Below are 15,992 nucleotides of genomic sequence, written 5' to 3' on the forward strand. Positions count from 1 at the left end.
GCAGGTTCTCCTCCAGACTCCACCATGTTCTAACAGTGGCCCAGAACGGACAAATCAAACACCGGCTCCAGATTAGGCCATTCGTGTTTTCGCATTTCCAATCGCCTATCTCCTATCTCGTATCTCGTATGTCCAATCTCCTACAGGCTTAGCACACAAGAGAGGTTTCCATTCTGCAACTTTATTGTTAGCTGCCCCTAAATCAAACACACTGGATCTTTCAAAGTAAATCAGTGGAGCTCAGGTCATTTTCTCAAGCACCCTTCATTCATATGAGTAATCAACACAGATGGACCCTGCACACACTCACCTGCAGGAGTGAGAGTGTGATATTGACCCATCATAGTGTGCTTTTGCTAGGTTGTGTGTTGATACATACCCTCCCAGATGGAGCATGTACTGAACTGGACCAAAATGGGGGGTTGGAGGGAAAATGAGAATAGATCATGTGACCTTTCAAATAAAGCAATGTATCGATGCAAGCATCGATCTGAGCAGAAATCATCCTCCGCAGTTTCACCTAATAAAGAGTCCACGCAATGAAAAGCTGTGTTGTATTCTCTTAGGATTAAAATGATGAGATATATAGACATCTCTGGGTTTTTGCTGCTAAAGTCACTGAACTATATGAGAATCCATCTGCTGATATCAGCACTAATCCCAGTGGAGCAGTTTTAATATTGATTTCTGAGCAGCGACAAAACAGGAAAGAAGGGCGTGATTCTCACAAACAGAGGACTTTATTCCACCACCGTCTGCAGTGCTTCAGCACCGCAGACAGATAAAGACTCTCACACCTTCTCTACAGCTCACACAAGAACAGAACAGGGAATTTTAACAAATACAAAAAGTAATTGGTCACCAATTTAAATCTTTTTCGTTTGCTCTCTGTGGGACCTTTCCTCAGGCATGCGATGGGGGCCAGAGTCATGCATGACACAACGTCTTATTGCGTATGTTTAACTCTGGCATCAGGAGAATGTGGGTGATGTGGCATAGTGCAGTGACGAGAGACCAGCTGGCTGGTTTACTCCTTGGAGGCCATGTGGGCCATCAGGTCGCAGACGCGGTGGCTGTAGCCGAACTCATTGTCGTACCTGGTTAAGAAGCAAGAGAGAAGAGTAAATATGCATCAAAAGATCAGATTTGGATATGATCCGTTATCCATGCTGAAGGCGTACCATGAGACCAGCTTGACAAAGTGGTCATTGAGGGCGATGCCAGCGCCAGCATCAAAGATGGAGGAGTGGTTGTCGCCATTGAAGTCTGTGGAGACGACCTGCAGGAGAGCGATAGAGAAGTTGCCACATTAACAAGAACACTGATCCACTTTAAAAAGGGATACACAATTTTTGCCGTATCAAAAATACAGAATATAGCCTCATACAAAATTAATTCCTCTAAATCATCACTTATGACAGCCTAGAGGTGTATGGTGGTGTATTTATTAGAGACTCAGCCCTTTCTCTGGATTTTTTTCATATTTTGCCGTGTTCAGGATTTTCTTGCACGCAAGTGAGATAGAGACTTTATAAAAAAAACAGAGCAACCAGGAGCCAGACCATAAACAACATGCACCCAAGAGGACGCCACAGCGCTGAAAACAATGCAAATATAGTAAGGAGACATGACCTAGGTGTGGTTGGCTCTCACTTTCTCTGGAAATACGTTTGACAAACTGACATTTCCTGCATGGAATACCTTTAAAGTTAAAGAGACAAATACCTGGTGCTCTGTGTATCCCAGAATGCCCTTCATGGGTCCCTCAGCTGCAGCCTTCACAACCTTCTTGATGTCGTCGTATTTGGCCTGTTGAGAAGAAAATTAAGTCAATTGTTTATAATTTTTTATTCACAATTTCTATTGTGTTATTATCATCATCATCATCATTTTTATGAGCACACTACATTTATTAAAAGGACAAGTGTGATGTTATTCCAAAATTCATGTTGTCTACAGATACCAAAACTCTTAATAATTTGACTTCCTGTGTGTAACCCTTGACCCTAATGTTCCTGCTGAAGATATATATTTTAAAAAATGAAATAAAATACATTTGTTAAATTACATATGAAAATTTCGCATTTCTAACTTGATCTGACAGATGATCAGACGCACTGATAGATATGTCACAGCACACGTAAAGAAACTTGGGGAGAAATGGGGAATAACGGCAAGATGTAAATTGGTATGATGCAGAAATTCTTAGGATTTGATGGCAAAAAAAATATGTAAAATACGGTGAAAAAGGAACATAACAGATAAATGACAAAGAAAAAACAGATTAAAGGTGAAAGTGCTCAAAAATTTAAAGACTTTACAAAAAATAAAATAAAAGAAGCAGACAAATGACAGGTGTTTGCAGGGGGCGAGGTGTAAATGAATAATTTAGTGTTTAGGAATGGCAAATATTCTGCCCAAATATTGCTAAAAAAACATAGAAATAAATAGTGCATTGGTTGGGGAATAATTTCAGCAGATTCTGTGTGCTAGTTAGCAGACAAAATGACGAGTACCCAGGACTGACTCAAAATAACTACTCATTGCCATCGATGCAAAACGCTGTAATTTAAATGGGAAAGACTGAAAATAAATTAATTTCTGGTTTTGATCTTTTTACGAAATTTGTCAACAGTAAGTTGCTCATTAGTAAGTTGTAAACACTGATGTCACCTAAACGTTTTTTTGTACTTTGTATAATGACAATCAAGTCTACTCTGATTCTGTAAGAAAAGCAATTTTTCTGTTTTATCTGACGGTAAAATAATTATTTTTAATGCTTCTGAGTTTGTGGTTACTCACGGGTTTCTCCAGACGGACTGTCAGGTCGACCACGGACACGTTGGGGGTGGGGACACGGAAGGCCATGCCAGTCAGCTTGCTGTAAAATACAAACATACAATAAAAGGTCAAAAACTAAATTCACTGGATTAAATCCTGTTCATGCAATAACATAATACAAAGCAATAAAGTTTGCTGCACTGACCCGTTGAGCTCAGGGATGACCTTGCCGACAGCTTTGGCGGCTCCAGTGGAGGCGGGGATGATGTTCTGGCTGGCACCACGGCCATCCCTCCACAGCTTACCAGAGGGACCGTCCACGGTCTTCTGGGTGGCGGTGATGGCATGAACTGTGCTCTGACGGACAAAGACACGGAGAGGAGGATGATTGAATATGGCTGAACACCCCCTCTAACTTTGTAATGTCATGCTGGTGTTTCGGAAATCTGGTTGTAGGGGCTGCTCGATGTCTGTCTGTCTGTCTGTCTGTCTGTCTGTCTGCCAGCGTGTTGAATCCTCACCATCAGACCCTCAATGATGCCGTAGTTGTCGTTGATGACCTTGGCCAGAGGGGCCAGGCAGTTGGTTGTGCAGGAAGCGTTGCTATGGAGAAGCAAAGTGACAGCATCAGTTAACAGAGGATCCTCAGGTTTTCTTTTTCTTTTTTTGCACTTCAGAAGCAGATTTAAAAAAAAAAAAAAAAGCCAGAGATTATCATCACTTCAACATCCTGAAAAAAATAAAATGTCAGATTTTTTCTTTTTTTTTTGGCATTATTTATTATTATTTAGTTATTGTCAGATGACAGAATAGACTGGAAACAGATGAAAAGAATATGATGTGCCACAAAGGTCCAACGACTATGGTCAAATCTGAGCTGTTGCAGAAATGTGGCATTCACTGCAGCAAGAGTTTCCTTAATTTAGATAATTACTCTGACGCATGCCTGATGTTTAAAATTATATATAACTGTGCCCGTCCTCTTAGACGATGCCTGGCCTATCCCGGCAGTGACAGTGCTAGCAGGACTAGAACTGGGGGTTGGCCTCCCGTGGCTGCCTATGGTTTTGACAAAAAAAATATATGGAAATGAATCTGTTTTTTCTTTAAGATTTTATTTTTTATTCTAAAATGTTTTAGTTTAAATATATTTTACCCTCTCTAATTGTTAAAAAAATGCACAGAAAAAAAATGTTTTAACATTTTGTCAACTAAAATTGGATTTTACATGTATGACCTGGCACCTTTTCTCAAATCTTTGTGTAAAATAGAGAATTTAATAGTGCAACCAGAATTGTTTGCTTTCACCACCAACACCACAAAAGTACACTGCAGTCTCCACAGTTTTAATAAAATGCATAACTGAATCCTCATTTAGACCTTTTTGTAATGTTGAAAGACTAATTTAGTCTTAATAGGCTGTGCTATGTTTTAAGGCTCAACTACATTTTGCAGCTTCAGACAAGATACTCTACTCAGTTGGATACTCTGACTCTTACCTGACAACCTGGAGGGACTTGTCGTACTTCTCGTGGTTGACGCCCATGACGAACATGGGAGCATCAGCGCTGGGTGCAGAGATGATGACTCTCTTGGCACCGCCCTTCAAGTGAGCCTAAAATGTTTTCAAAAAGTATTTAATCTCTGTCCTCTTTGGTCAGTTGCACGTCACGTCTTTTCTATTTTTTTTTTAACATTCAAGAGTTTGGATTGAGATACGTACAGAGGCCTTCTCAATGGTGGTGAAAACACCAGTGGACTCAACAACGTACTGGGCACCAGCATCTCCCCATTTGATGTTAGCGGGGTCCCTCCTAAAAAAAGAAAAAGACAGCAAGAAAAGAAAAGTGAGTCACAATATGTGTGACGTGTTCTTTCGCTAATGTGTGAAATTGTAATTAAACTAAAACTCTTCCTTCATTAAAAGTTAGTGCACTTTAATAATCATGGCATCCTGGAAACTGTCTTTTTGCGCCAAAATCACTTTAGGTTTTGAGTTGATGAATTTGACTGAAGAAACTTGAAGAAAGAAGGAACATCTAGATAAATATCTGATAAAAGTAATACTTCTGGTGGCCTGAAATAAATCCCCAACCAAAAAATTTCTGAAAAAGAAACACCAAGCGTTGCTGAATGTATTGATTTGCTATATTATATTATCTAATGGAGAGAATGAATTTAATTTGAGAAACCAGAAGAATAAATTTATTGAGAACTGGACAAAATGGACAGTGTATTTCACAGATGTTGGACCTGGCTGTGTGTTTTTTAAGTATTCAAGAAACACTCAGCGTAATCATAAGTCTCTGTACGTATATTTGATCCAATATCTTAAAGAGCATACACTGTAAAAAATAAGCTATTGGTTTTAACTTAACCTTAGTGTCTACGTTGGCCTAATATTTTAAATTGACTGAATCTGAGAAAACAAAATAATTTTTTACACAAGTCCCTCAACTTGTCCTCTCAAATTCAATTAACTTAGTATTTTAAGACAGTCTGGGTATTAACTTAAAACAAACCACATAGTTTATCTTCAAGTGCATCAATTTATTTACTTATCTACTTATTTTATGTTTTTTATGCTTGAAAAGTCTTCATGGTTATGTGGTTGAGAATTTTATATGTTCATTTTGAAAATTTAAACCAATAAAAAGGGTTAACAAACTCACTCATGGAAAACGGTGATTTTATGTCCATCGATGACCAGCTTGTCACCCTCAATCTTGACCTCACCCTTGTAGCGACCGTGAGTGGAGTCATACTTGAACATGTAGACCTGATGGAGAAATGTGAAGGAGAGATAAGAAAGAGTTCTTACCAAATAATGAAACAAGCAAAAGAGACGTTTGAAATTAATTCACATATAAAAATCACGAGCATCTCTGACCACAAAAAATGTAACTTAGCCAGTGTGCAGAGACCCAATATAAATTTGCCAAATGAATGAAATCTGCTCACCCTTATAGAAATGAAATGAATATTTTACTCATTTAAATATATCATATTCTATAACTTTTCAAACTCCAAGAAGAATTGAAAAGCCACCAACTATCACCTCAATTTCACCTAAATTAAAAAGCACATGGAGGATGGCAAATGTTTTCAAACTCTGATCAGTCTTATAGTTCAAGCAGTCCTCTTTTCTTACCATGTACTCCAGGTCGATGAAAGGGTCATTGATGGCCACGATCTCCACCTTCTTGGAGGTGAAAGCAGCACGGGTCACCAGACGACCGATGCGGCCAAATCTGAAAAGAAAAGTTTTGTTTCTTATTGTGGCCTCTAGATGGTGCTATGATACCACATTACTCTGATCACAGTCATGGCCGATGTGATCAGTCTCAGAGAATAAAATTTATTACCAAATAGTTTTGTCACTTAAAAGGCAATTTCCTTTGGATTTTGGTGCATACATTAACAGACACTAAACTTATTAAGATGAGTAAAGATGAGGGGAAGTACTGCAGCTCTAAATAACATACATAAAAAAATAGAGAAGTTACAATAAAAATACGGCAAAGATACTTTTAAAAAGCACTATAACATGAGAAACATGTACAATAAAGCTGTTAAAGAACTGAAAAAAGCTGACAAGTCTAAGTCTAACCCATGCATGTTTTTTTCTCTTTTTTTCTTCCTTTGTCTGTCGTTTTTCTTGTCTTGCTTGTTTGTTTATGTGTTTGTTTGTTTTTTTCACCCATGTCCATACTGGCAATAGGGGCATCTTTTGTTTTGTTGCTGTCAGCTTACAGCTATTGACTAGAGTTCTGGACATAAACCCTCTGATGATATTTTCTCTAAATTTTATTGGGGGCTTTATGTCTATCATTTCTATTTGTTTTATATTTTGTAAAAAAACTAAAAAATAAAATATTTAAAAATATATACTAAAAAAGCCATACAGTTTTGTGAAGGATCCACAAAAATGTTAACAATTTGAAACCTGAGCAACACTTCTTTCAAAAACATGAAAAGACAGCAATGAGCCACTTCAGATGGGATCCAAAAATTAGTGAATAATTAGTAAAACATTACAAGAAAATGACCTGAAATTAGCAACAAAAAGAACAGGAAGAGTACCTACCTAATTTTAAATATATAGTTTTCTTGACATTTTCCATTCATTATTTGATCATTTTCTTATGACTCTCTCTTAAAGCCAATTTTAAGGTCATTTTCTTGTCACCTTACACTAATGTTTTGCAGTTTGTGGGACATCTCATGCCAAAGTGGATTGCCTTTTTCCAATGTTTTTGAAAGAAATCAAACCAATTTGCTCATGTTTCAAATGTTTAAATGCTTGTGAAATATTTCTGAAAGCAGCACAAGAAAAGTCATGTTGATCCAGGTTTCAAAGGGTTAATTCAGTAATCAATATTACATTGAGTTCCAGGTGGTTATTAGGTCGAAATCAGTCTGGAAATCCAGCGTAAACACATAAATAATGGTTTCTGACATTAACTAAAGCATGGCCTGCTTTGAGTCACGCTTTTGTTCCTTTGTGTGGGACACCTTTAGTCTGCAGGAGACCTGAAACCACAGCCGCAGAAAGGGCAGGGTTCAGGAGGAGGTGCAGAGGGAGGTGTGTGTTGTACGGCCTACACTCTCCTCTCTGCAGGTTAAAGTTGAACCTCTCATGTGGTAATCCTGGTCCACTGTTTGATCAGCGGCTGAGTTACTTTTTAACCACAGGTCCAAAATCCTGGCACAGATACACTCTGTCCTCAGACAGTGAGGAGGAGGAGGAGCAGGAGGAGGAGGAGCAGAGAGATAATGAGACAGATACGGAGGACTTTAACGTCACATTATGTGTGATCAATAACATTTAAGTTACGCAGGTCCTTCTCTAGTAACAGCAGAAAAACAGTCCCCTCTTGAATGACCCTCATGCTGAAGTCACTGTCTACATCGTTATCTGCTGAGGGGCCAAAGCTCAAAGACAAACATGAGAACAGCCGAGTGACCGTCCACAGGTTGGTGCATGTGCATCTGTCCATGTCCATTACAGCATATTTGTCCTCCACAGCTGCTGTATGGTGTCACAATTGTTTTGAAGTCCGTTTTTAACATTAGTGCAAGAGGGACTCAGATCTGAAGTCTAGTTGAGTTAAAGTAGCAAAGCTACAGAGTAGAAATATCATATACTGATTGTATCCTAATCCATAACAATATCATATTTTATTTTGATAATTATTAAAATTTACATTGTAAAGTGACTACAGTTATCAAATAAATAAAGTTGAGTAAAAAAGTATATTTCTCTGAACTGTAATGTAAACGGGTACATTTTTCTCTAAAATAACTCACTCATATCCGACAAGACTTAACATTATCTTTTATGTTATAGTAATGTGGTTAAATTCTCATTTAGTAAAAGAGGAGCTCTTTTGTGGAAGTCAAGACATCATATTTTCTGCCATCTGTTTCCCTTAAAAACTTATTTTCCTTATTTTTAATTAGCCTTTCTATCCATGATCTTTACTGGATGAAATTCTGTTTCTGTCTTTTGAGTTTTTTCTTTATAAGAGGTCTTTGAATGTGCTTATAGCAAAAATTTGGATAAAAGTTTGTTTTGTGAATGTATCAGAATTTCTTAATGTGCAAACAAACCAAAAACAAACAAGCTTGAAACACACAGACTGCATTTTTAAAGTTGAACCAAGGCTGTCATTGCAATAAATCAGGGCTAAATGCATTGGTGTAGATTTCAGGGGGGGATGCAGGGGACATGTCCCTCTCAATATTTGTGCATTTGTTGCCCCTAATGAAAACATAAAAGTAGCAAAGAGCTTTTATTTTGACATTGACATCATAAATTGGTGCAGAAAAGGCACAAATGGTGCTTTAATATGCAAAATAAGCATTTGATGCAAGAGGGCCCTCAGACCATTTCTTCATTTGTCCTCTTAACATTGAAACAAAATCTACACCCTTAGTTAAATGAGTGCACATATGAGAGTGTGAGATGCAGAGGTTGGCCTATTAAGTGAGTGTCAAAGTTTAGTGTGCATTTATTAACTCCGTTAAGTGAGTTGATGAAAAAGAGCTCTTACCCATTGATACCGACTTTCACCATTATTCCTGGGTTGTCTTAGTCCTCTGGATAAAGACATGAAGGGACAGGAAGAGGAAAATAAGACATGTTGAATACTGATAAACCAACATTTATGATGCCATATATTAGTCTGCACAGACAGTTTTGCAAGATTGTGTGTTGATAAGCAGAGCTTTAATGTTAAAGTATTCCACTGATAAGCTATCTGAGACCACAGTCCAACTCAGTAAAGACCTGAACTTTCCCTGCAGGTGCAGAAACTGAATATTTCCACTGAAAATCAACTTTGCATCCTGGAGTATAACGCAATTTGTTTTAGTACATGAGCACATTTGCTTTAAAATTAGATTCAATCAGCTCGTGCAGATTGTCCCCAGGTGATCTAAATGAAGCCCTGCAGCCTGTTGCTGAGGCCCTGCAGCTCCATGACCCTCTCTGACTGACATTACTAAATTATTCAAAGTATTTACCGTTTGTGAGATGCCTCTGTCTGTCTTGACTCCGGGTGTGAGTGGGGAAGAACAAAGTTGAGCTGTGTGGTTTTATGATTGACCGAGTTTAAGGCCACGCCCCATTCAATGGTCACTGCTCCTCGCCCCGCCCCCTCTGAATGTCAAGGTCGTCAGCCTGCAGAGAGGCATGCAAGCTGGCCCTCTGCAGCTTCATGAGTTAAATACTCTAGAACCTTCTCTCTGTTCATCACATTTCTGCTGCTGATTGCAGAAACAAAGAGCTCTGAAAATATATATGTTTGCATTGACATAGTTTCAGCAGAAGTTCCAGCATCATCAACTTTCTGTTGTGTTTCCACCTGCCTCGTCTGGATATAGATACTTAGATATCAAAGTCCTCAGATAGTGGATAGCCCCTCGCTGACCTTCTCAGCGAATACAGACACACAGAGACACAGAGACAGAGAGGATCAAATCTCCGTCTTTCCAACTGTGACATTTAATGTCCAAAGACCATGACCCTTTACTTTCAGACTCTCCGTAGCTGCAGACTCTCCATCTCCTCAGCTGGAGTCAAAAGATGAGTCACACAACATGAACATGAGACCATCACTCATGTGCAGAGGGACATCTTCAGTCTGAGGCCATGTCGGGTCATTAAGAAAGAGATTTTAAATTCTTTAAAACAATACAGTTTCCGTTATCTGAAGAAAAGTGTGACACCTAAAGTCTTGGCAATGTGTTTGTTCTGTTGTAAAATTAAATTTCCTCACTAAAATCCATTGTAGACAGAGTGCCAGAGTTTATTTTGACTCTTTTTTATGGCAGCAGAGTTGGCATTTTAAAAGAAAAGCACTCCAGAGGACGATATAAAGATGTTAAATCAGAATAATGAGGTCATTTTAAAGCAGAAGACCATTTAAGTTGAATCGCACCGGAAATATCGTCCTGAATGCATACTGAGGCCTCACCGGTGGGCAGTCATGACAGTGAACTAAAATCTTACCCACAGCATGGCATCCTGTCATCACTGCAGACAAGGGACATGCAACATGTTACACATCAAACTGGACCAACAGTAACGTGTGTTTTCCACCTCAGCAGATCATGTGGTCCCATTATTAACAGGTTTTACAGCAGGCTATCAGGCGTGTATCTCTGCACCCAAACTGGACAGTGCTGCTGTGTTTTCTGGCTGTGGTCCAGTTGTCCGGGCATAGCTGAACTATCACAACCCCTGACTGCATGCCGGTCTCGGCCTCTGCTTTGCAGCTTAAGGTCAAAGAGGGGAAGTAAAGGTCAAGCTAAGATTAGACGCTGGCTGGCAAGTCAACACTTGGTCCATTTTATACTCTCAGTACTGTAAATGCTGCCTCATACAGATCACATGTTTCCTCTATCACAAACTCTTCTCACTGCAGAGAGGAGGAGCAGCCGTGGAGTGAAGTATCCAGGGAAAATGATTATGTTAGGTCAATGAAAAGTCACTGTTGGGTTGTAAAAAAAACTAAAACTGTAATTTTAACACCATTTTTAACAAAATTTCAGCAGCATTGCATTAAATTCTATAAGCTGTATTTTAATTTTCTTCATAAGAAAGTGCACTAATGACATGTATGGGTAGCAGTTTTGTGATCTATGCACAGGTGTGACTGCACATAAAAGGGGCTCTCTTTAGATTTTTACGACTCATGTCCTGTTAAGTCCAGTGCAAAGTCCAGAGTGCGACTGTGTGGTCGAGGGACAAATAAACGTGATGAAATGAGACTGCCATCTAGCGCTGCGGTGGAAATGGAGTTAAAAAGTGTCAGAAAAACATTCAAAATTTTTGAAAGAGGTTTTGTTATGGGGCATGAAGATTAATTCAAACAACACGTCTCTTCTGTCAGGTATCAAACTGACCCTTCAAATTCAAATTTGCATGTTGAAACTACAATTTTTACAAAAAGGAAACATTAACAAGAAGCAGACAACATTTTGTTTGTTTGTTTGTGTGTGTGTGTGTGTGTGTGTGTGTGTGTGGTTTCATGCTCCAAAAAATTATTAAAAATATTTTATCTTAACTTTGAAACAGGTCAATTTGATCTGCAACATAACAAGAGGGTTAAATCAATGCTGCTCTGTGGTTCAGAAACATGGAGAATAACAAAATCCTTTGTCGACAAGTGTCTGTGAACCATCCTGAAGATACATCAGCCAAACACCGTCAGAAATAGAGACAAGAAAGACACTAAGAGAAGACAGACACACAGATGAGGAAAAGGAAGTGATGCTGGATTGGACACACCCTATGAAAAACAAAACCAGACGAGTTCAAACATGAAACCCACAAGATAAGATAGAATGATTAAAACCTAGAAACAGTTGGAAGAGGTTATTAGACATACAGGAAAAAGGAAATAAAGTACACCAGTATGGAAATGAAAGCACTGGAGATGTGTGGATGACCTGTGGTCCAATAGGAGAGAAAGATCTTCATCTGCAGATAGAGTCCTCTCAGTAGTCCTGGATTCACAGGTTCAGTTTCTTTCTGAGAATGAAGAAAAAATAAAATTATGACAATATCAAAAGCTGCATCAGCGTCTAAATGGGGCTCAAAGGCAAAAATTGTTTCATTAAAGAATCTTGATTTGGTCCTTTCTTCGACGTGGACTTTGGCACATGGCCTCTAAATTAAAAGGAATTCAGGTCTTCTTCTTAAACTGGGAACATTACTCATACAAAGACTGCCAAATTGGATCATATTTATGCATACATATTCTATAAATAAAGGGTGGAACATTATGTGAGATTATCTGACAAAGATGCCAAAATATATATTTCCGTTTTCCTGTAGAGTGAGTCAAGATTTTTGCCCCGGGAACTTGGCTGCAATGTGATGCAGAATAAAACCAGTTTTGGAGGCAATACAGGATCTTACATATTGTCACGTTATATTTGTCATTAAGGTCGGCCAACCACATCATTCCAACAGGCATTTTCGGAAATTTTATGAAGCATCAAGATTTTAAAGAGACAGTTAAGGTGAAATTGAAAAAATACAAAAATAGTTCCTGCATGCGACTGCTCACAACAAGGTCTGTTGATCATCGTCATGATTTCTGGAAAAAGACATTGTTGTTGAGTTTTTAAGTATTTATTTGGCGCTTTGAGCACCACAAGCTAAGTGCCATCTAGTTCCATTATATTTGAGAGAAGGCAGACATCTCTACAGCTGATATCTCCAACACGCAACAACTCACACCGAAACAATATAGACTGATAAAAAGCACAACAGATAAGAGGAAAAATATCGACTCTTGATTTTGGGGTGAACTTTCACTTTAAAAAATATCTTCCAGGAGAATTTGAAGACAAATTGCAATTGTGTGTCTCCATAGGGAGTAAACAAACTGGGATTTAGGTGAGGAAAAACTAATTTCTGTGAACAAAAAATAGAACACAACAAATGTCAAATCCATTTATTCATGCAAATCATAAGTAAACAAAAATAACAACCAGCAGGAAACACAGGTGGCATCATTTTTTTAATATCTACGTTCATTAAACATGATTTTACACACGACCCCCACCCACAGATCTAACAACCGTCTAATCACATTTACTGTACGTAGACAAATGCTAGAAAAACATAAAGTGCCAATTTACTTAAAAAAGAAAAAAAAAAACAAGCCCAACAATAGAAGATGATGTAAATAGCTCACATAATATTCAGTTTAATACTTACACATGGAATAAACTACAGCTGCGGTTAAAACAGCCACGATAGTGTGAAGCATCTGATCTACGCTGGATGAAACCACATTTTGCAAGTTTACACCATACTACATGTAGTCTACACACATGTAAACATCCTTCAGTGCACGTGAACGCCTTTGCATGTGTGATTTTCCTTATTATACTCTAAGAAGGATGTCATCAGTCTTTCATTTCTCTCAACTAACAGCCCAGTCCACTCATGGACCCGATCCGATCCAGTTTCAGCCCAAAGCACCCTCGGTTCCATCCCCTCCGTGACCGGTCTGGCTCTGCTCGCTTCTGATTGGCCAGAGCGCCCTTCAGCAGGCGCAGCCAGGGGGTCTCCGCCTGCGTTTGTGCGTCAGCCCATTTGGGGTACTCGGCAGCTTTGGACCCCGAGGAGAAGGTGGACTGCTCCTCTGGCTGGCTGTTCAACAGGTTCTCCAGGTCGTCCAGGGTCAAAAGGTCATTGTAGCGTTCCAGAAACTGCTCCATAAACTACAGAGGAGGAAAAATAGATTCAATTTAATTGTCAGGGAGTGTACGAGGGAGAATAATTCAATCAGTGATACATTTCATTACTCTCTCCACTTATTCTTTCCTGCTCTCCCTCCTCTCCTTCTGCACTGTTCCCTTGTATCCTTCATCCACTGAATTTTCCTCAATTCACTCTTTTCTTCCTTTTCTATCCTCCTCCCTCCTCCTCCCCTTCACCCCCCCTCCATACCTGCACAGCATCAGGAGAAGGGTGCAGAGCCCGAGCCTCCGTGATCTCCAGAGGTGTCAGGAGGAGCAGGGTGGCACAAAGCAGCACAGGACACAGCATGGCAGCAGAGATGACGGACAGGAAAATCTGGAGCAGGAGGACTGAAAATACACTGGCTGCAAACACAAGATAAAGAAATGCAAAAACATTAAAGTACACACATGCTGCATATTTAAAATCATCGTTTCAAGAAATATTTTCTAGAAAATGATGCGAGTGGTCTTTGCAGACACTGTGTCTTTAGGATTTTAACAAACCTATTTTTTATTTGTACATCATTTATTACCAAAAAGGTTTTCACTTGCAAGGAATTTGGTCTTTAGTGCATACACAAAAAATACAGTGAACATATTAAGAGTGGAAAAAAATAAAGGCACGGCACTACAACAGTGAAGAACATAAAGACTAGGAACATAACAATAAAAATATGAACTATACTGTTGAAAAAAAAAACTGTTGAATAAAATATGTACAATATAGCTCTTTACAAAATGAGATATCTTTGTAGTTTTGCGCAGGATGTTGAAAAATATTGATCAGTGGACTTGCAAAAGTCCACAGTATCGCAAATATATGCAAAATACAGAAATAAGATGACCATCAGTATACAGAGAAGCAATGCAACAGATAAAAAGTATAAAGGGCATCTGGCAGGAGCTCATTTGCAGCCCCAGTCCCTAATTAGGCTTTTAAATCTAAACAAAACCACCCAAACAACTGGGGAAATAAGACAAAATCTGGATAAATATATTACCATGTACAATTATATAGTTTTCCTTATTAATTTAAGAAAAAAAAACTTTATTTGCAAAATTAAGAGTTTTTATCATTTTTATGGTAGCTCGAGGAAAAAAATGAATAAAAAAGCTTTATTATTTTCTGACTTTATTGCTTACTAAATTATGATCTTTATTTAAATTAATTTGACTTTTTTTTATAGTAAGCAGTTCCATTTGTAGCTATAACTGCTATAAATCTTAATTGAACATAATTTAACATCTCTGATAAAAAACTGATGCAACAGAGAAAAACTACAAAATAAAGAGAAAAAAAATATACAATCTAACTGTAAAGCTCAATTTGAGTGTGCTCACCTGTTGTTTGGTTTCTCCCCGAGCTGTTTCTCTTCTTCTGCTCTCACAGACTCTTCTCCATCTCTCTGGTTCTCGGTCTCTCGGCTACCTCTCACTTGTTGGCACCTGCTGGGAGCATCACTATCTCACCCGGCTGACTCCTCCTACTCCTCGCTCCGTGATGGAATTGAAAGGATGATTTCTTTTTGTCTTCCTCTTGCGTCTGTCCTCTTGGCAGAAGCTGAATGTTGGGGCATCAGCTGGGATGCTGCACAGGTTTTGTAGAGCCAGAGATGAACCCCCCCCCCCCCCATCTTCGTCCTCCTCCTCCTCATCTCCTTTCTTCTTTTGGAGTGATGTCATAGCCTTGGAGAGAGTGATTGTCATTGCCAAGGTGACTGTGTGCACTCTGTGAGCCAAACTACGCTGCACAAAGCAAGGTCAGAGGGCAAGTCCGCTAATGCCTCATCAATGGGAGCAGCGACTTATGAACTAGCAGGAAAGATTCATGTCACGACGTCACCTGAATTATACATTTCCTATGCAGTAACGATGCTCCTTGTGCACATCAGCCTCCCTCTCTTCCCCTTTGTCTCCCGGGTCTTTCCCAGCATGCACTGACCTCCCCTCTCTGTTGGGTAAGTTACAGTCTGTCAGTGCCATCTGCTCCCTGTACCCCCTGCCGCCAAATTACAACACTAGCAGGAGCTGCACGATCCAACACACTGACCTCAAAGTTCAGCAGCCTCTGATTATTTCAAGCAAATAAACCCCCAGCAGATACGAATGGACGTCAGATAATGGGTGTGCAATCAGAGAATTTTCTCTTCACAGCTTCTTTGAGCAACATGTTTTCAGACCTAAACAAACAAGCTGAATCCAGCTTTGAAAGGCACAAAATAAAGTTACAAAAAAGGGCCAATTTACTCATGTTTTTGCACTCAGCACCCACTGACTACATTTAACTCGAATTGTCCTCAGATAAAAACCAAAGTGCTGCCGCAATCACACTGTTAGCCTGTTGTTGGCAAGTGTCTTTACATAACATATCAATCACATGTACAGAAATGCACCCCTCTCATCTTTTTAGAGAGGACAACGTGTGGGAGAGGGAGTAGGCGAAA

The 15,992-nt window shown here is 39.1% G+C and overlaps 2 protein-coding genes across 2 annotated transcripts; both read right to left on the reverse strand.

Moving 5' to 3' along the window:
• Positions 1 to 721: 721 nt before the first annotated feature.
• On the reverse strand, positions 722 to 9,362 carry gapdh (glyceraldehyde-3-phosphate dehydrogenase). Its single transcript, XM_042489398.1, has 12 exons — positions 9,310 to 9,362; positions 8,838 to 8,883; positions 5,933 to 6,032; positions 5,454 to 5,560; positions 4,505 to 4,595; positions 4,281 to 4,396; positions 3,303 to 3,384; positions 2,987 to 3,138; positions 2,803 to 2,881; positions 1,726 to 1,809; positions 1,182 to 1,279; positions 722 to 1,097 (listed from the first exon to the last, which is right to left on the reverse strand). Exons 2-12 carry the CDS (start codon positions 8,858 to 8,860, stop codon positions 1,028 to 1,030), a joined length of 1,002 nt encoding a protein of 333 aa, XP_042345332.1. The 5' UTR covers positions 8,861 to 8,883; positions 9,310 to 9,362; the 3' UTR covers positions 722 to 1,027.
• Positions 9,363 to 12,805: 3,443 nt separating this feature from the next.
• Positions 12,806 to 15,166, reverse strand: wu:fj39g12 (C-type natriuretic peptide-like). The gene is made up of 3 exons (XM_042489426.1): positions 14,890 to 15,166; positions 13,757 to 13,911; positions 12,806 to 13,527 (listed from the first exon to the last, which is right to left on the reverse strand). The coding sequence occupies exons 2-3, from the start codon at positions 13,853 to 13,855 to the stop codon at positions 13,231 to 13,233; spliced, it is 396 nt and encodes a 131-aa protein (XP_042345360.1). The 5' UTR covers positions 13,856 to 13,911; positions 14,890 to 15,166; the 3' UTR covers positions 12,806 to 13,230.
• Between the last annotated feature and the right edge of the window lie 826 nt (positions 15,167 to 15,992).

Source organism: Plectropomus leopardus, chromosome 7 (genome assembly GCF_008729295.1).
Source record: "Plectropomus leopardus isolate mb chromosome 7, YSFRI_Pleo_2.0, whole genome shotgun sequence".
Lineage (NCBI taxonomy): Eukaryota > Metazoa > Chordata > Actinopteri > Perciformes > Serranidae > Plectropomus > Plectropomus leopardus.